This window comes from Neodiprion virginianus, chromosome 3 (assembly GCF_021901495.1).
Source record: "Neodiprion virginianus isolate iyNeoVirg1 chromosome 3, iyNeoVirg1.1, whole genome shotgun sequence".
Taxonomy (NCBI): domain Eukaryota; kingdom Metazoa; phylum Arthropoda; class Insecta; order Hymenoptera; family Diprionidae; genus Neodiprion; species Neodiprion virginianus.
In genome coordinates, this window is record NC_060879.1 from 32,535,108 (window position 1) to 32,562,940 (window position 27,833).

Consider the following 27,833-nt stretch of genomic DNA (forward strand, 5'->3'; position numbering starts at 1 on the left):
GCAGCCCAGAGCTCAAGATATTTCGTTAGATTTACTCAAAAAGTGCGCGCGCAGGTAGGAACTGAACTACGTTTCGTACCGGATTTGTTGAACGTTTTTTTTTTTCATCTTGTAAATTTAAGTTTAGTTATCCTGACCAGGGAGAAAAGTGGAATCAGTGAATCAAGTTGACTCAAAAGGTGTCCTCAAGTTGGTACCACAGTGATTGTAAAGAGGTACGTGCATCCGATCATCCGTGAATTTCATTCCTATTCTTTTTAGTTCAATTAAACAGTTCACATTTATCGATGTTTTCCGTCGTTTTAACGCCAGCTATTCGACCTGTGATATCTATCATTGTTCGCTCCACGAGTGTATCGTCGATTTTACGGGTCGATGACTCGGCTTGTAGTATCGATTGAAATTACTCGATTACACCGAGACCAAACTTGTTTTTAAATCCTAAAATTTATAATTCGTTGCAAAACCAGCGATGAACTCAGAGCATCGCGGTATATTGTATACGGAACACGATAACGCGTATACTGTTAACGTTGGCCAAATTAGTACTGAATCTTATCGATACGGAAACTTTGCCGTTCACGTTGTAAAGTAAAGACATAAAACTTTTCCTTTATCTGTAATTAGAATCGGAAAAGCGATACTTTGAGGCCTTTGTCTTGGATAAAAGTAAATAAAAGAATATAAAAGAGGGAACAAACGGGTCTAATTGCGGGAGAAATTATTATACGGTTATAAATTCGATGCCGAGATCTTTCCCAAGCCGTTTTTTTATCACATTGTATGCATTTGTATCAGAATTGAAGTTGACTCTGTGAAAATATAGTATAGTTTACATATACACAGTGTTCTCGTATTCCCACGGTTGAGATGGCACGGTTCAAAGTCAGGGCCGTCGAGTTACCTAACAGGCGACTGCGTATACATAGCTATAATACACCGACCATCGTAAAAACGAGAAACCTAAAAAGAGCTAGAAAGAAAAAGTAAAAAGTAAAATGTGAAAAGTAAAATCTAACGGCGGAAATTAGAGGGCCCGTGTTTTTTTTTTTTTATTTTGTCTATCTTATCGCGCTCTCAAACACCTCGCACTGCGTAACCTTATCAACATCAAATATGACGTCTCTAGCTCTTGGCTCAGCGCCGAATCAAAGTGAAATAATTTGATCGAAATCAACTAAATTTAATTGGAACCTGAATAGTTTCATTTGCATTTTACGGCCTGCTGTCATAAACGAATTATATCTAACAGCATATATGACCTACCCTTTTTGAATAACTACTGTTTTTTTTTTTTATCGTACCATAGAAAATGTTTATAGGTACGATACGAGTTCGAGGTACATACTTGGAGCATTTGAATAATTCCCACAGATAGAAATTACGTTCTCAAAGTCTAGGAAAAAATGCATTCTCGGATACCGTCAGGATTGATTATCGCTCACATTCTAATGACCGGCTAGAGAGGAACGGTTGTACCTATATTTTCGAGACGTGGAGGAGACTTGAACGCGTGACGAGACACGCTACGTGTTTTCCTTACTACAGCATAGATATACGCGTGAGCGTTTATGATTTTGTCTACCGAATTTGTAAGCCATGACCGCGAGCTACCGCGTGAATAATCGAAACTGTCGCGTGCCTCACTCGTCCATTGTTAATAAACATTTCAATAAAAAGCATCCGTGTCGGATAGGCGTAATTTGGGGATTTCGTGATCCGAGTGAAAAATTACCAAAGTTCAAGACCCTTCTCCGAATTTCCTCCAGGTTTCCGAGCCTTGTTTATAACTCGCACATAATTGTCTTCGAGTCAAGCTGAGGAACTTAAAGCGCTGCCGACGTCACCGCTTCTGCGTTTCGGGCCCCACCTTACCTCGGAACTAGTGCAGCACGAAATTTGATAGGGAAAAAAACATCGCGTAATTTAATCCAGCTCGGCTCGCAGTCTAAAATTTGTTTCATCGAGCGCTGGATTCCCGGCGTATTCCGACCTGCCCCACTAGCAGCAGTCGTTCCACGGGATCTTCGGCGCCTCGACGCCTGGGCGTTGACCCCTCGTCGGCGCAACTCTCCTCTCCAGGGTCCGTAAAGCGGAGCGGGCCGCTCCGTCGGTAAAATCGACTTCTCTACGAGTCGGGGTTACACCCATGATTCTCTTCGCTATTAACGCTAGCCGAGGGCACCACGAACCCGCGGGCCCTTTTTGGTTCGAGTTTGCGAAGAGGGAGGAAGAAGCTGAGCGCTAACGAAGAGCGATAAATAACAGACTCTTGCTTCTTTCTCCTCTCATCGTGTGTATATTGCATACCCAAGTGAAACATTGCACGTTATATTTTTATCGAGTTGGTTCCTTTTTAGCCATTTTTTCTAATCCCTTTTGGGTCGCGTCGGTCACACCTGCTGCACTCGAATCGCTATGTATGCGGTCGAATGTGGGCGACATTAAAATTACAGTTCTGCTGTTATGTGTACCATCATCGCGAACTAGACAAATAGGGGTTGTCGTAATGACATAGATACTCGTAGACGGATATTTGGTTCAGCGATAGCTTGCCTTTAGTTCAGAGACTCTCAACGATTTTTTGTTTTATTCGGAATACACGCTCGATGCTTGCCAATGAAAAATGAGAAACTTGACTTTTTTGATTGAGAAAAAATTCCACACTGTGAAAGAGGAGAACCTCCGCAGGTCTTTGAAAACTTGTTTTACATTCTCTACTATACGAATCAAATCGATGTTTCGCGAAGAGAAAGGTGGATCCTTCTTCCTAAAAGCCAGTTATCTCGCTGAAGAATAAACCAGCGGCCAGAAGCGAACTTCGGATAGCAAAACAACGTTCGTCGTATCTAATACCTGTAATACGTGTACCCGTCATTTGAAATATTCGCAGTAACCAAAACTTGAAATCCGCCTCTCTCAATTTCAGTTATGACGTAATTTTCTATCCATAGGAAAGAAATTGGCGACTCGGCTGGCCGGTTTATCAACGTGAAATCAATCCGGGCATTATATCCTGCATAGTTTGAAACCGTTATTCGCTGATACGCCCGTCAATCAGACGTCGCGATGTTTAATTATCGAACTTGGTGTATGATTTGTGACGAAGCGATGCGAGATTTGCACCAATGCAAGATGTAGGAGAAAAATACTACTGTTATAAATCTTCGGCCCATTTGTTCCCAACGGCACAAACGGCGCGTCTATAATCTAAGCGTCTTTAGCCAACGAAGCAAATTCACCTCGGGCAAATATTTCAGCGTCGCGTTCACCCGAGATGACTGTGTTTGTCCGTATATGCAGTATTTTTTAACATCTATTACCGTTGCTCCAAGAGGATGCCAGATGCAGACGGCGTCCTTCCGATCAAAGCCGATATGCAAGCCTCTGGCTCCGGAGATGGACACGCGGCGCCAGGTTAGCGGAGGCATTAAATCATGCACCATGAGCTTAGCGGAAGTTACGTATAATTATACACTAAAATTCATCCGCTAAACGTTTACCGTCCAACGTCCTCGTTATCCAACTAAATCGCACACTCTTCATATAAACCCGCGGTAAGAAAAATTATAACGGATTCTGCACAGTAGGATCGTTGTCCCAGATAAGAAATTCTTGGTTCCTTTTTACGCTACTTAATATATGTGCATACGTATAAACCTGAGGTCGAAAAAAAAGTGTTGGGTGGTTTTATTAATTGCCTGTTGGAGGTCTAATAGAAATCCGAGCCCACGTACGACGGTCTGCAGTGCATGATGGATACTTTTTACTGCCATATTACCTGGAGGCAGTAGCCCGCTATAAATAGGTACGCGATTGCGATTTCAACTGGCACGGCCACATCCACGTGGAGAAGCTCGTCTCCTCCTCCGCCGAATATGTTTCAGCTCTGGAGGTTAAGCGCCGGCAAAGACGCGGGCATGTTCTTCGGGCACTTCCACGCGGTGCTAAGTGAGGCATAAGTCATTCGGCAAGCTATCTTACGGGAGAGATGATTGGCAGTTCTCATCCGCAACCATTAAGTACCTCGTAGTTATTCTAAATAGCTGCGCTGTTAATACACGTGACCTCGGTAGCTAATTCCGACAGTAGGTGAAGCGTTTTTTTATTACGGTAAATATGTGAGGAAGATACAATCGATCCGTGAACGTCTCTCGGATCTGGAAGGAAAAAGGGAAAGAGAATTATAATTAGGCAGCAGCGCCGGTGAACCGTCATTCGCGATGACCCCGTTGCTGCGATGCTTTACAGAAGTGAACGATCCACAGCCCGGCGTCCTCCGGCACCGCGTGCAAAACAGTTTTCGCGAAGGCCGCGGACCTTGACAATCACCTGCAGAGCAGATCGCCGACTGATGTAACAGGAAAGCCTTTCGCCATGGACGTACACGGGACATCCGGTTGCGCCAGATTCGAATTACATATACTTAGACGCGTAACGTGGTGTTACGAATCCAGAGGGGTTCTCATATTCCGAGGAACGAAGGTATTATGACCAGTTACCGCGTGCCGGCTGATTTGCATGAAGGTGTTCATGCGGCCGTGCGAGCCGGGAGAGGAAGCGGAGAAAGAGATAAGAACCAAAGGTGGGCCAGTAGTGGGATCCCGGAGTTTGTGGACCACGCAACGGTAACCGCGGTCGCGAGAACTTGGCGCGAACACTTCCAGCAACACCGTTATACTCGGCTATCTTGTATACCTACTCTCTTGCAGGTAGGATATATACCCGAGTCCAAGCTCGCCATCACTGACCGAGGAATGATGGGGTGCCGAATGGATTTACGCCGATCGTTCCATTCCCAACTCCGTTCCCATCTGGCCTGGTTTAAAAGAATTTTGTCTTCGTCTATCTGGCACGAAATCCATACCAGTCAGTACTCGTCCCACTTCAAAGAACACGAAGAGCCAAAAGATTATCGAAAATTACAATATTCATGTGTATTGCAAAACTATTTCCACAAGCCACCTTTTGACGGATAATGAAAATTTGTTTCAAACACGTCGAGAAATTTCTGTACACAGCATTGGACTATGCTTATCACTGCATTGGCGATGTTTTACAACTCGATAAATATTCGATACCGTGCGCCAGCCTATCTCGCAGATAGCGAAGTCAGCCACCCTGACAATGGAGAGGAGGTTGTTACGATACCGTGAAAGAGTCTGCAGGGCGGATCCATAAATTTGTTTCCTTCATTTTTTTTTTTTTTATATACTGTTGCTGGGAACATACCTAACTACCCGCAGAATAAATAGGAAGAAGAAAAAGTTTCTGATAACTAGAAAAATATGTGTGTACGGTAAAGTCCGGTGATTAAAACCGCGCATCGAGGCTGGGAATTTTTTATGTGAATCCCGAGCGATTTAATCTTTTTCCCAATTTTGTAACGGTGCAGTGGGGAGTTTCGCGAGTAGGTACCTACGCCAGTTATCTTCAACTAGGAACATTACTCGCACTATTTTGAATCCAGGTCAAAGCTGTAGCCTCGCTCCCTCGACTGATCGCGGCGGTATTGAACCGTTGGAAAAAAAGATGTGCTAATTTCACCAGCCAAAAATTGCCTACTGTGATATTTACAGAAATTATTTTCAACAGCGCGATCCAACACTGGTACGAAAATCGACTGCGAAAAGGTCAATGCTCGGATAATGAAAGATGAAAAATATCGAGACCGCGATCAATGTCATTCACACTTGATAGGATTCATTCACTTCATTCACGAGCACCTGTAACTACACGGCCCATTCTGCCGAGTCACACATACGTGTCGACGATCCATTATCAGAGATAAACGTAAATGACTCACGGCTGTATATAATTAAGGCAGAACGGGTCTGTCAGCCTGCGCCGCGTGGTTCTGAAAGGCTACTGCGTGTATTGCGTTCTACACACTTTAATTTCAACTGGTTATCTAATTAGACAGAAAGAATGAAAACGGGCATAAAACTCGGAGTGTAGTTAATGAATTGTTATGGTCGCAGTGTTGCTATTCTCATGCAATTAGTAAATCTCGACTCTCGAGCGAATTCTCGTTTGTTAGAAGGAAAATTACTCGGATTGTTCCTAATTCATGGCAAGACTAAAATTGGACACTGCCTGAGGGAACGGTTCAGTAGACCGGAAGCGATGAAGCAACAGAGCGTCGAATTCTAACGCGTTGAATCAATTAGGCCATCGAAAACCGTTAACTAGCTGCGATGGTATACATTTTACCAGTTAGGCGATCGAGCCAATTGACCCACGTTAAGTACGCCAACGACAGCGTCACTTAATTCGAAGTGTAACTAGCGTTTACTACACCCATGGCGTGAATGAATGACAGGCTGAATTTTGTCTTCTCAGTGATCAACTTGCATCGATACAAGCTCTTCTTAATCGGTATCACGCGAATAGCGATAATTTTAATTAACTTTTGTGAAAGAAAGTCGATCTAGAGTTTTGCTCTCTCAAAATGCAAGCACTGAAACCCAGCTATGGAATAGAATGTGAAAAATTATGACATCGTGTGGAATCGGGCAGAGTATGCCAGAAAAATCTTTTCCAATAACTTGAATGGTCCGCGAAAGAAATGCACGATGGATGTAACAGGAGGAAAAGTCACACTCTCGGATTTCTGTTAGCTGGTGAATTCTTCGTGTTTTCTTCGGTTACAGATTCGACTTTGTAACACGGCTTGCGTCTGTAATCCGAGTCGACGACGAATTGCTCTAATTGTGTAATACAGCTGACTTTTTAACCCACTCATGCTTGTTTAGTCCAACATTTCATTTCCATTGTGTTTTCAGCGCGCCAATCGCGTCCTCGTTAATGAAATATGTTACGTACGTCAAGACCGACGATCAAGGATCTCTATTGTAGAAACGGCTCATTACTCCCTGAGTATTCTCACCGTTTTTAAGCCACGCGAAGCGATTAAAATTCGTTAAAAATGGAGGTGACGAATGAACGGTAAATTGGCGACTATAATTTTACAATATACGTGTACAAAGTTATTTCAAAAACGACAGAAGACACAGTGAATTGACAGTCAGTTCAAGAATCTCCAGTTACAGCGAGTTGGTAATTAATACGAGGCTATTGAATATGGAACCAATACGAATCGTTTGTTTTACAGAATCTTTTTGCCCGCAGAGAGAGGTATTTGTGTCACTGGATATACAGAACGGATCGAAAGGTCGGGAGTAACGGTATAACACGAGTAATACGATGACCGCCTAAAACATGACTCAACTTGACTTGTTCTCAAATAATTGAACGATGTTTCAACGTCCACTTATGCAACACGGGGACGTTGATCTTTACAAATTATAATATGTACACACCAAAGGATGACGAATATTTAATGGTCAATGACACTTTCGCGTATGAATAAAATGGGTCGTGAGGTGTTTTTTCTTTTTTTCCTCTTTTTTTTTTTACTTCTTTTTCTTCAACCATTATATACATCGCTCAATTCGTGTACGTGGCTGGTACATGTAGACACTCGCGTATCTGTGGATAACTTTTAAATTACTAAAATCATTCGCGTACGGCCGAACGACGGTAACGGAATTTGAATATTTCTGTCGCAAAATAATGGAATCCATAGAAAGACGGTATTTACTGATATTCTAACAGCCTCGGCAATTTCGCACATGATAGAAGTATTTATGCAACCTAATACCTGTAAGCGTAACGGTTTCACAAGTTATAGGCCTAATTTAATCTGAATTTAAAAGAAGATAATAAGGAAAAAAAGGACATCCTGTGTAACCACAGAGGAAGAAGAATTCCAACGGAATTTGCAGGGGGGAGCTGTGAGCTTCTATAATTTGTGGAAAAATCGTGCGACTGAATTCGATCGTTGCGGTAAGCCCGATCTTGACGGGATTTACTGCCAGCCAAAGACGGCTGCGGTTGTTCCTTACTTTTTTTTTTTTACCTATTTACGTATTTTTATTTGACTCTTTTTATTCTTTCACGTCCTCTAGTACAATAGAGCTAGCGAAGCGCAATGTCCGGCCGTAAGGCTGCACGGAACAAGAGGCGAAGGCCTGCGAAAAGAGAAAAATGAAGGCGCAAGAGGCCTTAAGAAGGTTCGCCACCGTCCGAAGAGATAAGACAACCTGTTGCTCGGCTCGACAAGCGACCGCATCGCTGACGTTCGCCTGGAGTCTTCGAGAATACAAATGACTGGCGAAGTCAGACGTGCGGAATAGCAATTAAAACCTACAAGCCCTGAATACTCGCGGCTCTGGGAATTGTTCGGCGGTGAGAAATAGAGATGAACGAAAAGAATTCACAATCAGCCGAACCCCGTTATAGAATGGCGAGGAAATAAGATTTAAAAGAACTGGAATATCAATTAGTGTTTCTCTACGAACGGCGGATAAACTTCGATGGTGGAATCTCAATTTCGATACCGTTCTCGATTGCGTATTGTATAGTTGCTTTATCTTAACCGTACAGTCTTCATCACTCTCGCTGTGGGCTTGGCTCGTGTGAACCTCTCGAGTCCGTGGTTCGAATTTAAATTACAACAGATAAATCGAATTCCACAATGTTTAATGGACAGTGATCAATCGATCGGGCTAGTTTGGAATCGGTTTTCGTATGGAGCGAGAATTTCTGATGAAGAATTCGTCGAAAAGTCGCAAGTTAATCTATCCGTTTAATCGGAATATCAAATTCACGGTCATTATAGTTCTCTCAACGAACCGAAACTCACAGCATAAATCAGCGAGTCCCTCGACATTCGATAAGAACGCGTTTCCACTGATTCTAAATGCCGAACAAACACCGCGCAGTAAGACCATCGCCAATAACGCGAACTACGTGATAATAATCAATTTCACCGTTCGACCTGCTCCGTAGTGCCATAAGGAATTCACGAGGAGTAGCAGGGAGCCAACGTTGTGCATAAAGTACCATCTTCGTCGGACACGTGATTTTGCCCATGTACGTGAGCGCATTCGTGCGATTTGTTTCATTGTCAGCGATCGGGCATAAATCACAAAACCTTCGGTTATGGGCACCAGTAGCTACGATTGCATCGCGGTTCAGAGCCGTCTCGGAAAGTTCAAGAAACCCCAAAACCCACGAACCGTTGGCACAGTCGAACAGTCCATTTAGAGCTCCGTTTCAGCCCGCAGGTCGAGAAGGAAGCTAGGCGTTTGTTTCAAGATTCATTCTCCTCTCGAAACGGTCAACTCCCGGATGCTTGATGTTCGGTCAGCAGTCAAAAAAGTGGGTACTCAAGTTTGAGGTAAAGTAGAGGATGAAAAAGGTTTCTCTGCTCGATGTCGTTCTGCGGGCAAAGAAAAGAATCACGACAAATGATTCACTTGGGATGGGAAAATTTCATACCAAAGGAAAAAAATTTCACCACCAAATTACGCGCGGGGTATGAAAAACAAAAATCTACCTTTCTTGACCGTCGTTCGCTGCATGATCTTTTTTTTTTTGTTTTTTTTCACCCCATAATCGATCTTGGACTAATGACAGAGCCCCGGAGAAAAAGCACCGACAGACATAGTCGGAAATCGTGGAAACCAGTCGAGCTGCGGCTATTTCAAAGGGTACAAAACAGCGATAAACGACTGAGAATATAAAGAATTGTGGTTATAGTCGAACAAAGCTTACGGTGACCCTCTCACGGAACTCTGTAGTGGCTGGACATGACCCCGCATCTCTCTGTCATTCTCTCGCTCTCCCTTTATTTTTCTCACTTCTTCTTCTGACACTGCGCCAGATGTTGCAGCAGAGGTTCAGATAACAGAAGTTTCCGCCACCAAGGTGTAATTGAACAGTAAGGTGATAGGGCCAAACCACAATTGTGATACAAGGAGCAAAGATTCCTACCAAACAAAGAACCGTTTGTATCCAAGTAACTTGATTGATAATGTTTATTACAAGACGTCGCGGTGACTGAGACACGCACCGAGTTTATTGTGGCAACTTAATTGAAACGTTTTTATGTGATAATTATGAGGCGCGGTTCTCCGCTCGAATCCGTTAGAAATGCGGCTTGGCGCTAATGGCAATCTGTTTTTTGTGTCCGTAACTCGTGTGGCTACTTCAGCCGGCTTTTGATACCGATTTCAATAGCCAATCTCTTAGAAAATGTGTAATAAGAATATGTCGAGAATAATATACATCTATCGCAAGGTATTCTTCGCTTCGGTAGCTGCTACCAATCTCGTCTCACCTTCGTTTTACGTTATGTTCAAAAGCGTGGTTACTGCCGTAATTACTTGATTGTCCATCGTGATATATTATAGTCGCAGCTGTAAAAGTGACGAAATTCTAAGTCATCATCTACCGGATGAGGTGGTCCTATCCTCATTGGCAGTCATTAGTCAAAGTGGATCGGCAGAACCGGCCAAGTGAAATTCACTTTTTTCTGTGTTCTATTCGTTACTGCTGACAATGATAAGTCCTTGCTCCGAGACGACGTCCAATCAGCTAGGATCCGAGCTTTTCGTCTCATTCGTTTTTTGCAGCGGTACCTCAATACTCCGAATTTTGGGTAAAAGAAACACTCATTCTCACTGACGAGACGTTTTTGTTCGTATCGGTTTGGCCCGAGTTTGCTACCGTGGATGTTGTTATTCCGGACGCCAAAATCACCTCGGTTAATTCCCACTCACGGCGAACCCATGCGCGAGGAGATTGAAAAAAAAGCCAACCATGAATCGAAGTCCGTCTGGAATGCGTATAAGGTACAGACGTACGGTACGTATCTACACTGTGACAAATCCCGGTTCTAATCCTTCACGTCCCTCGTTCACGAAATAGGCGTAAAATTGGTAGGTGTTTGAGAGAAGCTGGAGACTCCTTCCTTTTCTTCGCTCCTCCCGCCTTCCTTCCCTCGGATCTTGCTTCTCTCACTCGGGGTGAACGCGCGAGCCGAGGAACGACGAAGGTGAATAGAGCTCGAAGCCGAGGGATTACCGAGAAATATCAACCTCGACGACCACCTGGTGGATGCAGCCTTTCTATCTACCTGCTACTAACGTCGCTTCAATATCAGCCTTGGTTGGTTACCAGCCTCATCCGCGAAGGATTTCGAAGAACCAGGATGAAACGCCTTCTCACCCCCTAATCAAGCCTGTCCTCCTTTTCTCTCCGCTTGTCACGCGAAAGCTTTACGGCGTTGTTCCCTTCTTCTCCTTGAACTTTTTTGGCCGATCGCCCCACCGCGAGGTCAAAGTCAAGGGTACTTTCCATCAGAGAGATACCTTAGGTGCTCTTCTTCTTTGCAACAGAAGGTCAAGAACTGCTTGGGATATTTTCTGGAGTAGTATTGCGGGTTAAGAGTCTTCGCCAATCATTTGTTTTTCTTTTTTTTTTTCCGTCAACTCAATACCGACGCGATGTTTTAGAGGTGCTGCTCGAGAGGTACAGAATTTGGAGAGAAAGATGGAAATTCATACGAAGCCTGGAGCTATCGCGGTATTACCCAGGCCGCAGAAAAACACACATACAATACGGATGCAGAGCCGTTGACGTTATCGCATGAAATTTCAATTTCTCATTCCCCCTTCGTCCCGAGAGCAAAAAAGATCGCAATCATTTGCAACGCTGCATGGAACAGCTTTATGATAGAGAACGTCAGCTCACCTTGATGTAATGAATATAATATATTTACGCGGCGTATGATCGCGGATCTATCTCGCCTGCACCCTGCTTCCTGCGCCTGAGTCGGCAGGTAATGAGAAAATATTCGAGGTAATGAACGGACCGAGCGGACTCAGTCTAGACTCTGTACTTACAGAGCATGCGGCCATAAGACGCCGCCGGAGAAGAAACGACGTTAAATCATCTCATGCAATGGGGTTCCGGACTATTTCACGCAAGAATAGCACAGACGCCTCTGGTAATTACGCAGGACGGGAGGTCCGCGGCTCACCGATGTTCGCGCATTCGTCCTATAACATTCCAGTATTCTTAAGACGTGCGGGATCGAAACGTATATAGTAAAAATACAGAGCTGTTCAAGGATAATAATTATTTATTGCTCCGCTTTCCATCAGGACTTCTTTTACTACCGAGTTTAATGAAGATAGGATAGCAATAAAATGATTCCATAAGTTTTACATCCGTTGCACAAGTACGGTGTAGCCGTAGAATCCCCCTGTAAGCCTCCGGGGCTCTTTCTTCTTGCATCGAACCGACGTGGACATCGCTTGATGGCCTTCCACAATTTTCCCTGGGATTTGCTTTTTATTCCTTCCGGGCATTTGAATCGCGACGGAGAGCCGAGACAAGAAGACACGAGACTGTCGCTGCAGAGTTGGCGAAAAAAATTTGTAACACGGACGAAGCGCACCGAGTATCTTCTCGTGGCATTATGTATGTACAAAGAAGCGACTGCACAGTCCAGAACGCAGCTTCTTCAAGCACGGACGCTGCCCGGAGATCATGCGTCAAACCTTCACCAAGGGAGAATAATTCTCAGAGAATACGAGCGAACGCTGCAAAGTGAATCAGAATAAGCGAGTCTTCTCGCAGGATGTTTCATCTTATTGTTAGCTCCTACAGTGAAAATTCGAGTAATTATTGTAAATAAATGGAGTACAAGATCGTTTGTTCTCCAGAAGCATGAACATGTTTTGATGAAAAAAAAAATTAACCAAAGCTGTCGGGAATTTTGCCTCCTGGATTGAAGAAATGAAGCAGTCAAGCGGATACCAGCGACTTGGTACCAACAATGAGACCGGTGTAAGGAGACATTTTGACACTGTTTTATCGATCTTTTACGACAGCTTCACCGAGATGCCTGCGCGGACCACAACCTCCAACGACTGGATGTTAAGTGCCAACCGTCGGTGAACCGCGCACCTAGTCATCGGCGGCATAGTCAAGGGCTCGCGAACCGGAGGTCATTGTACGGAGGTGGAGTTGGAGTTGAAGGTGACTGCACCACCCCCTTTTCTCCCGCGGCTAACATCCCATTCGTTCAGACGATATCGCCGCTAATTACCATCAGGATTAACCGATAACTCAGCCGTCGTGGCATCAAGAATAGGCATGATTATGGGCTGATTCCTGTAGTACGAAAAATATACTAGCCCAAATGACACAACCATGGGGGTAGGCGGTATTTATGGATCTGCATGTGAGAACGAAGTTTCGACCAGTCCCTTGGATGTGGTCAATACCAAAACCGTTGCCGAACTCAAAATAAATTCAACCCTCGAGGCCTGCAGACGCGAAGTTTGCATGCCAAAGACTTCCGTGAGCCTGCAGCGCATCACAATCGCCTGATGAACAGCCCCGGAATACTTGTATACCCTATTTCGTAACTTTTGAGGTAACAGTCTAAGGATCGGTGAAGTTATATGGGCATGACGAGACAAATAGAGGTAATTCGCGAGGCATTTGAGGCACGAAAAAATGGATATGACCATTCCCGGTGGAACGGTTTCTCCTTGGTTCTGACCCGACAGTCAGCCGGACGGTAACATTTGCATGCGTTATCATCGCTCTGGCAATCTTGATCCATCGCCGTCGCATTGCCGTACCGTACTCAAGGCGATCCTGGATGTTGTTCAAAAAGACCGTATACCTGTACCTCGACTCCGGACTCCATCGAGCTGTTGCGAAAACGATCGAGTTAGAGACTGTCGTTTCTACATGTAGGAAAACACTAATCACTTTCCCAAGGACATTTCTCTCGAGGATTGATAATGCGGAGCCGTACAACTACATCGCCCGGTCATTCAAGTCACCGTCCTTTCATTTGTAAGTACTGGACAGATGCCCGCTCTGAGTTCCGGTATTAATCTGCCCGCTAGCGACGTAAGAATGAGGATGAATTTGCATTCGGTAGCCGTGCAATCGGGCCTTTGGCTCACGGTCTTATACCAGCCTGAAGACTCTATCTCGCAACGATGATCAGATAGGCCAACTACTCGACATGGAAGCACCTCCTGTCTTTACCGTAGGCGATGGGTGTGCTTGTTGTACTTATGTACAATATATACTTACAACCCCGTGGAACTCTCCCTCTTCCTCTTTGCAAAGATCTTGCCGCCAAGAAAGCCCCTATCAAAGTTTATGCGTAACCGAACCGAGTAATTGCAAAATTAATTTCGCTCATGAGCAATTACGATGATATTCACCCGAGCACGATTTGAGATCACTTGTTGTGCCATTTTTAGCTCGGTTTGTACAAGCAAAAACTTTACGATAAAAGCTCTGCATGCACGTGTAAATAGAATGAAGTAAATTGTCGAGTTGAGCATGCATGGCGTAAATTTACCGTCACTTCTGAGAGCGTGTGCTCCAATGCTATCTTAATTGTCCTGATACCCATGATCACGATGAACTGCTCGATTGTGCCTCAATCAATTAGACCCATTGCAAGCGAACATTTGCCATACCTCCTGATTGTTGTTATGATTACGGGTTATCCTTTTCTCTGTACTGTCCAAGAAGTAGTGGTTCATTAACGATGGTTAATGTTATTCTTACGAGTCTCCGTATATATAATTACGTAGATACGATAACAATTACCTGCCTCACAGGATGTAAGGGGGAAAAAAAAACGTAGGTACGATAATTTTACCTGTTTCTCAGGAAACCGTGCAATTGCTCCGAGGAAATTTCAATTCGACATACGAGATTACCACAAAATAAAGTATAGCTCAGCAGACCGAAGGGGAGAATATTTCTCGACGAGTTCTCCAAAAAATGTCTTCGACACGTACAATATAATGCCGACCAACAGCAAATCTCCTGTATTCCGTTAATCTCATGACTGGACTACGGAGGTGAAGGAGGTCCCTTCGATCGGGCACGACCCAAGAGAGCTGATCGCGCATCTTTCCTTCAGGGTCAAAAGGTCAGCCTTCTTCGTTGGCTCCCACTCGCGATGGCACCGTGAGCGTGTCCCCCGACCAGTACTCGAACCTGGGTTATCTTCGAGTACAAAGTCTTTGAGATCGGCTTAGAGTTCTATATCCGAGCCAGTTTAAAGTGCGCTGAAAGCTGGTCGCATCCTATGTGGTTCAGGAAATATCGCATTTCCCTCCATTCTGAAATATCCCATTCCCCCTGTACTCGAGTTATTTACTATTAAATTTTGAAACTTTCCTGTATCAGCGCGTCTCTTCACGTTCCGGTCGTTTCGCAAAGCATCCTTCGAACAGACATCATCACCGAGTGACGTGCGCGTTCGTCGACCTCTTGACTAACAGTCGTCCGTGACCACGACACAAAACACTTACTGGTACGGTCGTTTCACGAGAATACGCATTTAGCAGCAGATATATTGTATCGAATGCTTGCGGCTCTGATTACGGAGACTTTCCTCGCTACCAGTATTGCTTATTGTCTCGTTCGACGGGCTGGACGATAAAATTGTTCTTCCTTGGGTTTCTACTCATCCAACGAGACTTCGTGGCAGTGGCTTTATTTTCAACTGGTCCGATGAGCAAAGCCTCTACTGAAAAAGGCCGACGACTCTTCGCTGGCTAAATATGTGAAAGCAGCCCACGGAGTCGTTGTGGCTCGGCCATGCATTAGAGGTGTGGTACGGGTGGTCCTCTTCTATCTGCAATAGCTGTACGTTGCAGGCCACAGGCTGTGCAGATATGTACGAAAGATTCTTAACCTTCGTGTAACAGCCGGTATATGAAGGCACGAATGCGAACTCCAGAGGTCACATTCGTGTCCGCAAAGATGAAGGCCCCTCTTGCCGGAGTTACCGTTCGTGCCTTGTATTTCATTCCTCGACGCGTGATTCGAGACTCGGAGGCCGATACGCTGCGGCTTCGTGGCTCTATCGCGGTTCTTGGAATATTGGAATTTATCCCGAAGTACACACGTATCGATGTCTGCAAAGTATAACACTTTCCGACGTTCCGCGAGAGCTGCTGCAGAATTTTTCTCCGAAGTTTCAAGTTTTTTTTTACTTCTAGTTGCACAACTTTTTCCTTACTTATTCTTTTTCTCTCGCCGCTACACTCGACAAGGTGAAGCACGATTCAGGCACGGGCTAAGCTTGCGAGAAAAACTTGCGTACTGATCATTAAAAAAATGTGTATTCAACGACCAGCAATCATGGCATGCACCTTCAACTGTAATGAGGAAATGCTTCTCTTCTGTATTATAACGATCTGAACGAACTCTTCACAAGTAGCATGGTTTTTACGAGCTCGCGATCTGCCTTATACTCGTGCGTCGCAGTTGTTTTGAATTTATTTACGCGCGAATTAGACGTAAGTACATTTTCACCCAGCGGATTGTAACCCGTAGGCTCTTATACTCTGCAGTTTCGTGACAGATGCGTATCTTGATTTAAATTAATACAAGCAAAATTGCGATTGTGATCAGGCTTGCGTTATCCTCTTTATGGACGTGTCGGGAGCTGTCGCCGCATTTCTGATGCTGACTCTTCTTGATAAACGCTCGCGATAGAGACGGGAACTGGTTTCGTAGACGAAAAAAAAGCTTAGAAGAATTCTCTCGGGTTTCGCGAATACTTCACCTTGTATTCTCTTTTTTCCATCCGTCTGTCCGGTTGTCTATCAACGGCTGACAAGATGGGCTTGTAAGAAAGTGTAGAACGGGAAACGAATAAAGAATTATATCCAAGAGGTGAAATTCTGAGTCAGTTTTTGCGGACGAGACTGAAAGGCGTCTCCCTGTCATAAAATTTTTCTCGTTCTTGGACGAATACCCGTTTCAATTCAATTACACGTGGCGCGTGATTCTCGGCGCACAGTATATTTCAAGAGAACCGTTACATGGGTCAAAACTCTTGAAGAAATTTGAAGCCTCTCCTACTTGGACCGAGAAAAGTCCCACACGCCACAGCTCAATCCTTGATATCCTTGGCTCTGAGCCCGACTCGAACGCCGCTCGGAATGTCCATTATTTTTCCTGCTTTCCAAGCTCGGAGCCAACGCTGCCTGGTGCGCGATGCACTTCCTGTTGAACGGGTAGAGCCGAGGATATCGGATCGGTAACAAAACGATAATTCGCGCAATAAAGCAGAGGCCAGGAAGCAGTGGGAATCGCCTCGAACGCACGCCGGCGCACCGGCAGCGCCTATAAAAGCTCATCATCTCTGCAACGAGAGGCGGCTGCTGCATTGCGTATACCGTAAGGGTATAAAAAGGAGGAAAGTATACGGTACATGCATGCATGTGCACGGACTGTTTCTATCCAATCCGCTACACTTCGCACAAGTGTACCAGGTATTTACTTCGCAGCAGATGTAATTTGCGGTCGCGATTAGCGGCGATTTCTGTTCATGCATAATTAGCATAAGCTTGGTGAAAAATCTGCTCAGTTTATGAGACAAGTTTGCAGTATGAAAATCCTCGTTAAACCGAACCGGAAAAGATTTTACCGGTTTCAATTACTAAGTTTTATTTAGGCGTGGTCGTAAGCCTCAATTTTGCCTATTACCGATTTACTTTGTCTGTGATAAAAGTATAGCGGAAGGAGTTCAACAATTTGAGTTCACGTTTGACAGCTTTGCAGTCGGGACTGCTGGGATTAACTGCTTTCACTAGCGGGAAATATACAATTAAAAATCTACCGTGTGTTTGTTGAATACATAGATAAATTTAAGGACAGGGAGGGCGAGTTTTATAGGCTGCCTAAAGTTTCAGACGATTTCGTTGGCGCATCATGCGCCCGAATTTCCTCTTCATAAAGTTTCGGCCACAAAAGTAATACCCTCTCAATTGTTCAATCGCAATTATACAGTGTGCAAGTTCTAAGAAGGAAAGAAAACCTCAGTCTGATGGCTGTCAATAACTTGTTACAACGAATCAGTGGAATCACAATATTTTGATAATGTTACTTTATTTATTAATAAAGGAATAATGTACCCTGCACGATTCTAGAGAAATTTGAAACGAGAAAATTCGAAATCGAACTTGTACTTACAATAGCAACAAACTAGGTTTATGATATTTGTTTTCCATCACAGGTCATCAAGTCCCTCCAGTGTCTCCATTATTCTTATTGTTAAACAAATTTTCTCTCGTTTGTTTCAGATGGGTTCAGTTCCAGTCAGCCTCAGCGCGTTGGCGTTGATCCTAGCGTTCGTCAGCACGTCGCACGCAGCTTTAGGTAATTAAAAATTTCAAGCCATTCAAAAAATTCCCAACTACAATACACTCAGCTCCCGCTGGTCTTTACTTAACGCAGCTTTGCCACACCGGATTTGGCACACGTGATTGACGTATATAGGTATGCACACATGTGGTACAGGCAACTACATATCCGTGGTGGACGGTATTCGCGACACGTTGTACGCTACACGCGATACGCGCATGCAATTTGACCTGCGTACACTTAAGGGGTGATTCCACATCATCTTGAGATTACAACCATTCAAGGCATTCCTTAAGCGCTTCTCCATATCAGAGGAAATGCGCAAGAGGAATTGTCCGCAAATTACGATAGTAAATTGCCAGCTGTCCCGATAGTCATACTTATTGTATACTATACCTGTCAGATTCTACAGGCGTCCAGTTTCTGCGAAAAGTACCTTCGAAGTAACAATATTTAACAATAATAAAAAACAAAATCGTTGTACAATATGTGCTAAAGATCAGCGGATACACTCCGTTCTCTGCATGAACTTATTTCAAGTCAACTAATAATAATTGTTTATTTTCTTCATCAGCGAGGACTGCGTTTGAAAAATTAACGGATTACGACTACAGAGGTGTAACGTACTACACGGTGAGGAATCTGTCGCTGTACGAATGCCAAGGATGGTGTCGGGAGGAAGTCGAATGCCAGGCGTTCGCATTTTCCTTCGTGCCTAATCCCTTGGCGCCCACGCAGGACACAGTATGTCAGCTTCAGAATGAAACAGCCGCCTCGAACCCCAGTGTTCAACCGCAAAGGGCAGCGAATATGTACTACATGGTCAAACTGCAACTCAGATCAGGTACGAAGATCAGCCTTTAGCTGTACAACGCATTACTGAAGCGGTCCTTGGTATGTTGATTTGTTGGGAGAGGTCAGCGCTCCAAGGCACTCGGGGCACATCATATTATCACTTTGCCGTCCGCACGATTCGTAAATATTTATTCGCTTGGCGCCGGCCGTTCTTGACATTATCGGGAGATTATAAATTGTTAAATTTTACTAATCTCTTTGATCACTTGTAACTTATTGTTACTTATTATATTGTAACTTATTGTTACCGAAACAAACACCAGCAGAAAGCTAAAGACACTACAGTGTTGTCACCGACCCCGAGCGATACTGTGCTCACAACACCACTGTGTTGTCGCCGGCCGTTGGCCAACAGTTTGCGCACGTCACCACTGTGGTGTCGCCGGACGGCAAAGTGTTATAATACTTATAGCATTATGATGATGCAAGAAAGTGCGTTACTCATTTTTTCGGTGCATTATTTATGATTTTTTATTTTCCTTATTCAAAAATAAGAATCCCTCGATACAAGGTAAACAATAAGTTATGAAACTTGAGATCTCTCTGCAAAAATTGATATTTTCAATTTTCTTTCGACCGTGTTCTAAAGCCCTGTGTTTACCTGTTCCCTTTTATTCATGGTTAAAAAAATATTCAATGGTCATTCGGGACCTGGAAAATTCCTGGAAACTTCAGATACCGGCATGATATGTGTTTGTAGCATACCGGCTTGTTGTTTTAATCGAATTGTTCGATGGATGAGTAGAAACGTAATCATGGTTACCAAATGCGATTTGGGGAAATCCAATTTGATATTGCAGGATTGAAATGCCGGAGTGAACTTTATAATTGTATAAATTTAAAAGGCCCTGAATGTAACTTGAATAATTATCAGATCAAATTGGCAACGTGGTATTCGGTTGAGGGACGGGCTACTTTGACAGAAACATACACGCCTCAAGTACCAGCCCATGAGGCGCATAGTCAATCTCCACATACCTAGATACCTAGGCCATCGTGTACAGACACCTGCGCGTAAAATATAAGTCGACGTAGAAAAAGCTGTTTGGTATATCGGGTTATTTCCTTGATGCGCCCCCATAAGGACCCCTGAGTGTCGGAAAATTGGGGTACAAGTCCATTCCGATCGTGAGCAGTTCCGAGTTTCGCCGGGGCAACGTCAGCCACGTTCTAATAATAAAAGACCAACGGGGAGCAGTTCAAAGTGGACTTGTACCTTGATTTGCCTACAATTAGGAGTCCCAGTGGGGCACATCACGGAAATATCCAGGTATGTATATACGGGATCACCGTAGCAGGTATAATTTTAAAGATAAATTCCCAAAAGGACACTCAAGAGTTCCTTTTGTTTGCGCAGCGGCGTACGATAATAGATTTTTCTAAGGGATTGCTGGTGCACAGTTTCCCCGCTCCCTTTCGCCCCCGCAGGGCTTAGGATCCCTATGTAAATGCATTAAGAATGTCCCAAGGCAAACGAGTACCTGCGAACGGTTGTAAAAGTTGAAGAAACCCGGTAACGCTGGTTTTGTACAAGTCCAATGGTGGTTCGGAACGCACCCCAAGACCCAAGCCGACAATTTTTAAACCTCGCAATGCAACGTCTATGGCTAGGTCTATATGTATAACCGACGGTCTGCAAAATCACTGCGGATAAACCGCGGGTGGTTGAGGTACACGTGCTCTTACATATACCGTACAGTTTAGAATCAGCATTAGCATTCACGTGTACGGTGAAGAATTTATACGTCAAGGAATCCTCGGGAAAAAATACCCCCGAAACTTTTACACCATGTAGCTACATAGCGACACGAATTGTGTAGCGCGGCAGGTAGAACGTGGTTTGATTTTACGATTCGCGAACGCGACGCGCCTACAACACGTACAGCCGTGTATGTTCGGTTGTCTGCCTCAGGCGCATGTGGAAAACTGACGTATCTTGCCAGGCGAAACACGTAGGTACGTCCCGGGAAACTTTTGGCTCTGGTGATCGTAATCGTAAGGATATGGAGTGACTTAAAATCTTAAACTTTGGGGAGAAATACGTCAGCTGTTATTCCATTTGCTGGCATTAGCGTAAATCGGTATTATTTATTCGGTAACCCGAAAAATTTCTTACATATGTATTTGAGTTCGACTATTATATGCCTACAAGTGAAAATGCAAAAGTAGGATGATTATTTTTCACCCTAGTAAATTGTACGAGTGTTATTTCGACGGTTCACTCGAATACCTAAAACTTTTTCGTATCTGTTATACTGGCAGTAAAATGTAAGCTCTGCATTCAATCGGCTCGTTAATTTGAATCTCGTCAAAAATTGACTGTTCTGTTTTTAGTATCAAGTTTATGAGAGTGCTTGCAAATATAACCCGCGGTAGTCTCACTGTAAACCGAAATTTAAGTGTAAGCCGATCGTTTTCCGAGAACCCTGAAAGGCTCGGCTCGTTAAGCTGGTTAATTATAGATATACACATTGATTAACGACAGGGGTCCGAAACGAGATATAATCATCGCATGCTGCTACAAAACTAAGCATCGAGGCGCCGAATTAAAATGTAATTTGAAAAATAATGTGTCTCTGAAATACAATTAACAGACGCCTGGAAAGCAAGAATCACGTCGGTTGTATACGAATGTTTCTTTAATTAGAGATTTTACTGATCGGGCACGTTGAATATTTTACAAAATGACAAGTCGTAAGACTAATTGAAAATTATACAATTTGGTAGTTTGAAACGGCGTCATGTTCGTAAATCTTTCTTTCTTCGCTTTTTCGAATAAATTCAATCAACCAGATCATAACTTGATACGGTATAACATAAAAACGATTCATCCCTATCGTTATTCAGAGGAATCAAGTATATCAACCGGACTTCCACGCATGTTTAAAGCAGATTGTTTTTCTTCGTTCCACAGAGAACGTCTGTCTTCGGCCTTGGTCCTTCGAGCGCATCCCAAACAAAATGATTCGAGGCCTGGACAACGCCCTGATCTACACTTCGACGAAGGATGCATGCCTAGCCGCCTGCCTCAACGAACACCGTTTCGCTTGCCGCTCCGTCGAATACAATTACTTCTCTCTCCAGTGTCACCTAAGCGATTCGGACAGGCGAACAACCGGGCAATATGTCCAGTTCGTCGATGCTCAAGGCATTGATTATTTCGAAAACTTGTGCTTGAAAGGTTAGACTTCTGCTCATACAATTAGTCACCGGTTCAAATATCACGCGGCCGTGTTATGATAACGATAACGATCCATTCGACAGTTTGAAAAAAATATTGACCTAATTTAAGCTCGGAAAAACCTTTTGCCTTCACCTTTTCTTTTTACTTTTTTTTGCTCACGCCACTCGACAACTTTGCGACCAAAAATCTCAATGACATTAGACGGACAACATCAGAGAGCTGGAAAATTGATTTGATATACTTTGTTTTCATATTTGCAAACGGTTGATTGATTAATTGCCATCGCATTGCAATGCCTAATTTTCTCTCAATAAAAATGAATTCAGTCAACGAGCGCTTTCTAACATCGTTGGTGAAGTCTTGCACACACTGAGTAAGAGAACGGAAAAAATTAATGAACAACCCGAAGGAGAAATCTGCTCCGATCTTTTAAATAAAAATAAAATTTCCGACACGTAGGTAAGGAGGCATGCAAGACTCAGAGGATATTCCAGACGCCACGCATCGGTGTCGCCGATGACAAAGTTGCTCAGTATGCCGGACTCCACTACTACACAGACAAAGAGCTCCAGGTTCAGAGTGAATCAGCTTGCAGATTGGCTTGTGAAATAGAAAACGAATTCCTGTGCAGGTCATTCCTCTATCGTGGCCCCCCTCAGGGTGCATCATACAATTGTCAATTGTTCCACCTCGACCATTTCACACTGCCTGATGGACCCTCGACATACTTGAATGCCGAGAGGCCTCTTATCGACAACGGGGAACGGGTTGGATCCTACTTCGAGAACTTCTGCGAGAGTAAGTTTATCCTTCGAAGACGGTATACCTACTCCGGCTGTACTTACGCATCAGCTTAATGGACTGTATCGACGGATATATTCCGCATATACGGTGAAATACGCTCGTCGAATAACAATTCCCTCACCGGATGGAACGATACATGATATAAAACGCAATTATTCGTCACTTATTACCAACACATTGTACCAACTTTACGTTTTATGATTATCAATTAATTATCAAACTGCAGCTGGTGTTCGTCACGTTTGATAATTGACGGAGGAAAACATTACAGGTGTAGAATTCAATTTTAAGGACCGGAAGGACGGAATTGTACACAGCTTCCTTTTCTTTCATTTTATTCAATTTGAAATACAGTATAGGTTTTTTTTTTATTCACCAAGATCCACAGTCTTCAAAATCAGTTATACCGCACACCGTTGAGTCTGGTGTAATTTTTTATTAGAATTCTAGTCACGGACTTGATTGAGCAATATACCGCTGTAAAGAGAGTAGTCAAATATTCATTCTTGGTACATTATACGAATATCAATTCTCAGAACATTTCGGCCAAGCTCTAAAATACTCGTTTTTTTTCTTTACGTTGACTTAATGTTATACTAATAAGTACAAAAAAAAATGGACTCTTCCAATTAAATATGAATCTTTGGATATTCCGTACCTCAACTATCGCCAGATAACTACGATATACAGAATTCAGTAGTTATTGAAAACTACAAGGGAAGATTTAAAAGACAATAACATGTTTTGTGGCTCTTTTTTCATTACATTAATGTCCTCTATTATCACATCTGATATTCGTAAGTTGATATTAATATATTTTTATTTATGTTTACAGAGAGCCTTGGACCTCACGTAGATCCTCTTCCCGTAGTTTTCGACAGCACCGAGGATCCGACCATTAACAATTTAACCCGGGCCGACGTTAATTGCGACAAAACTGGAACTTGTTACGACGGTAAGCGAGTTTGAACAATGAATTAACAGTTTTGGTGATAACGCACATTCTACAACATTTTGCGATAAATACCCTTGTTCCATTAATTTGAATTCTCTTTTTTAAATGCTCGTAGTTTCCGTGGACTGCAAGGACACGCGAATCGCTGTTCAAGTTCGTACAAACAAACCTTTCAACGGGCGTATTTACGCATTGGGTCGTTCGGAAACGTGCAATATCGATGTATTGAACAGCGATTTGTTTAGACTTGATTTAACGATGAGCGGGCAGGATTGCAATACTCAGAGTGTGGTAAGCATCAATCACTATTATTAATCGTCAAATCACAATCGCATTAAGGAAATTTCGTTTTCACAACTCTAGCCAATTAATGACCGCATTGCGGAATTTGGCAGCCCGCCGCGGAGTGAACGAAAACCTATTCGCACGTCGTATTTTTGTAGATTTCGGATAAGGTGATGGGAAAAAAGAAAATTATCAAACTTTGTTTACGATAGACTTTCTTACTCGATCGTAATCACGTATACAAAACCATCCCGACTAGCTACTTTGGTCTATTGAATATATAGCGTGACGGTTTTCAGACGGGAATGTACTCGAACACAGTTGTGCTGCAACATCACTCGGTGGTAATGACAAAGGCAGACAAGATCTACAAAGTGAAATGCACCTACGACATGTCATCGAAGAACATAACATTTGGGATGATGCCGATCAGAGACCCGGAAATGATCAGCATAACTAGCGCCCCGGAAGCTCCTCCACCAAGGATTCGTATTTTGGACAGCAGATCGAGGGAAGTTGAAACGGTGCGCATTGGGGACAAGCTTACGTTCAGAATTGAAATTCCAGACGATAGTAAGTAAACCATACTGTAAACAATACTATATCCCCGGTTATTCGCAAAATTAGACAAATTTTTTCGCCAATTATTGGCAAACAAGTACAGCAGCATACAAGTACGATTCGCTATCTATTCGGAGTAGGAAAAGCAAACTTATCAAGTGTTGATAGCGGTGTGAAAAATTCTGTCAACCTACTTTGTACTTGTGAAAAAATGATGAGATACAACCCGTCGTAAAGATCTCACTGTATGTAGTTTGTATAGTACAACAGCTCGGATCCCTCGTACGATTCTAAAGCTAAATAAAGTTACTTAACACTGCTAACACTGCGTATATTAAGATTATTTATTTATCGCCGCGTCGCTCGATACATATAATGTCAATAATTTTAAGAAAATATATGCACGAATATAAAATTTAACGAACAAAAATTCTCTATTTCAATCAATTTTATACGTAACAGACATTTTAAGGATACAACGAACGATGTTTTCAGCTCCATACGGGATCTTTGCACGTAGCTGCGTTGCCATGGCCAAAGATTCTAAAAGTACCTTCCAAATCATCGATGACGAAGGGTAAGCTCGAAAACCATTCAGATAAAATGTACAAAAAATAATCATTCTTAATTGAAACTGCAGGTACTAAACGCTAACGACTTCTTACAGATGTCCAGTGGACCCTTTGATCTTCCCCAGCTTTACTACAGACGGGAATGCGCTGCAGTCCATCTACGAAGCGTTTAGATTTACCGAATCTTACGGCGTGATATTCCAGTGTAACGTTAAATATTGCCTGGGACCTTGCGAGCCGGTAAGCTGATTTTAGGACTGTGCGGATTCCCGAAAATCTCGGGAAAAAAAGTTCGGGACGCGTTTATATCGGGTCGGGCTTTTTTGGGGATCCCGGAATATTTGGGAAACTCGGAGTTTTCGTAAAATCAAAAATAATCGGGAAACCAATATTTATAATATTGGACATATATTAAATACTAAATATTATTAATGAATATTATATCTAAATAACATTAATATTTTCAGTAAAAAATAAATCAATTTTCATCGTATCATTATCTGTAGTCCGATTACAGAAAAGCAGAAGCTTCAGATCTTCTCAAGGATTCTAAACGGTTACAAAATTGTTACTTGGATTTACGGGAATCCCGAAAATTTCGACAAAACTGATATATTCGGCAAAACGGATGTTTTCGGAAATCCCAAGATTTTCGGGAATTCCCGAATCCAGACCCAACTCTGAAGGTTATTTCCTACTCGACCCGACCCGAAGGATTCTGGTACCCGTACAGCCTTGGCAGATGTCAATTTTGAAATACTCATAAAATTGCACGAGTGACTTGACTATATCTATGTTGAAATTGAAATAACCGCAAACAATTACGGGAAACAATATACTATCGATTATGTCATGGATTTTTGTTTCTGTCTTGTAGGCTGTCTGCGAATGGGGCCGTGAATCGGTGGAATCATGGGGCAAAAGGCGCAGGAGAAGCGTTGCTAATTCCACCGAAGCGAAGGGCGAAGATATGACTTTGTCTCAGGAAATTCTCGTGTTGGACTTTGGCGATGAAAAGCAATCTGAGTTCTTGCGTAACGATGCCAGCATAGATTTCAACGAAGCAGGTAACAACCCGTGATGTTCATCAATGCGATGCATTTAAGCGTTGGAAAACATTCATTGTCGATACACATATACGTATATAGATACGGTGAATTATACAATTAAAGAGTGCGCCAAATTGTACAATATTTCTAAAGATGCGTAAAATATTATTGCAGAAAAAACAGTGACCATCATAGAGCCTTGTCCAACGAAAACATCGGTACTTACACTCGGCGTAACCTGTGCTCTGTTGGTTTTGATCTACATAGCAACAATATTCTCTTACTATATGAAGAAGTGGTTGACGCCTCGCAAAATGGTGGCATGAAATCAACGTTGACGCATGTGGCTCACAACGAGCAGATTATGGAATACGATAGCTCGTGACATATCTTTGAAAAAGGGTCGGCAAGATACTCAAAAGGTAATTCATTTACGGAAACATTAGGATTGATGGTTCTATAAAGATTTAATCCACAATACACTTTCATATCAATAATAATACTAATTATATAATAATATCGTACTTATTTAAGACATATTAGACATTTTGCACTAAGTATCATCTTTTAGCTACTTTTGATTGGGTTGCAAACATTTAGTGGAATCCAATATGTTTCCATCCAATAACGGATAATCTCATATTGTAGTAAGCATCAACAAATATTCGATTCTCAAACAGAGAACAGGAAAAAAAAATCAACACGAGGCAACAATTAAGTTTCTCATACTCATACCTGAGACTCGTACGATTTTTTTCTGAAAATGATCGATTGAATGATTTGTAAACTCATATCAAGACTAGTAATATTTAATGGCTCGCTCCTAATTAATTGTACTTATAATTTTAAGTCTATGAAAGAACAACAGTAATTAGCATAAGGAACAATAGAGTTTGTAAGTTTTCTCAGAAGCATAATAGAACAACGTACATACCGAGTGTACTACTGTAAGTGGCTCGAACATGAATTATATCTTCGTATCTTATACCGTTTCAAACGCGGAAATACATGTAGGGTATTCATCATAATGTCAAGTTTCTTTTTTCATGTCAATGTAGTACTGAAAACTGCCTAAACTAATTGTGCTGAATTCGGACTCCCAGTACAGGCAGGTAAACCTTACGCATATACGGCATACTAACTTTTTGGTAAGAATTGTTAAAACTGATTTGAATTAAGCTTGAAATCCGTTTGAATGAACGACATCATTGATACGAATATAAAACAAATCAATTCTCACCAAAAACATAGTACATTGGGTAAAAATTGTGATTTATTGGTTACGGTGCTCACTGTTTGATGAAAGATATTTTTATACATTATCTGACTGTAAGAATCAATTCTTCGAATTATAAAAAAAAGTGTATATATTATAATTGTTCAATCAATAGAAATTTACTTAAACATAAAGTTTACACGTATTTGTACGGTATTTATACACATGTTTTATTAATTAAACGAGATAAAATTCCATTAATGTAAGACTATAACATTTTTAGATGCAACCTTTA

The 27,833-nt window shown here is 42.6% G+C and overlaps 1 protein-coding gene across 2 annotated transcripts; it reads left to right on the forward strand.

Annotated features, from left to right (window-relative positions):
* Positions 1-27,799, forward strand: LOC124300438 (uncharacterized). Of its 2 annotated transcripts, none has more exons than XM_046754549.1 (12): positions 1-215; positions 17,997-18,072; positions 18,632-18,901; positions 21,827-22,093; positions 22,556-22,894; positions 23,736-23,855; positions 23,971-24,146; positions 24,425-24,713; positions 25,197-25,278; positions 25,369-25,513; positions 26,151-26,340; positions 26,497-27,799. In XM_046754549.1, exons 2-12 carry the CDS (start codon positions 17,997-17,999, stop codon positions 26,646-26,648), a joined length of 2,106 nt encoding a protein of 701 aa, XP_046610505.1. In that variant the 5' UTR covers positions 1-215; the 3' UTR covers positions 26,649-27,799. The 2 variants fall into 2 exon arrangements, with proteins under 2 accessions (XP_046610505.1, XP_046610506.1); XM_046754550.1 differs by having other exon boundaries at positions 24,440-24,713.
* Positions 27,800-27,833: the final 34 nt, after the last annotated feature.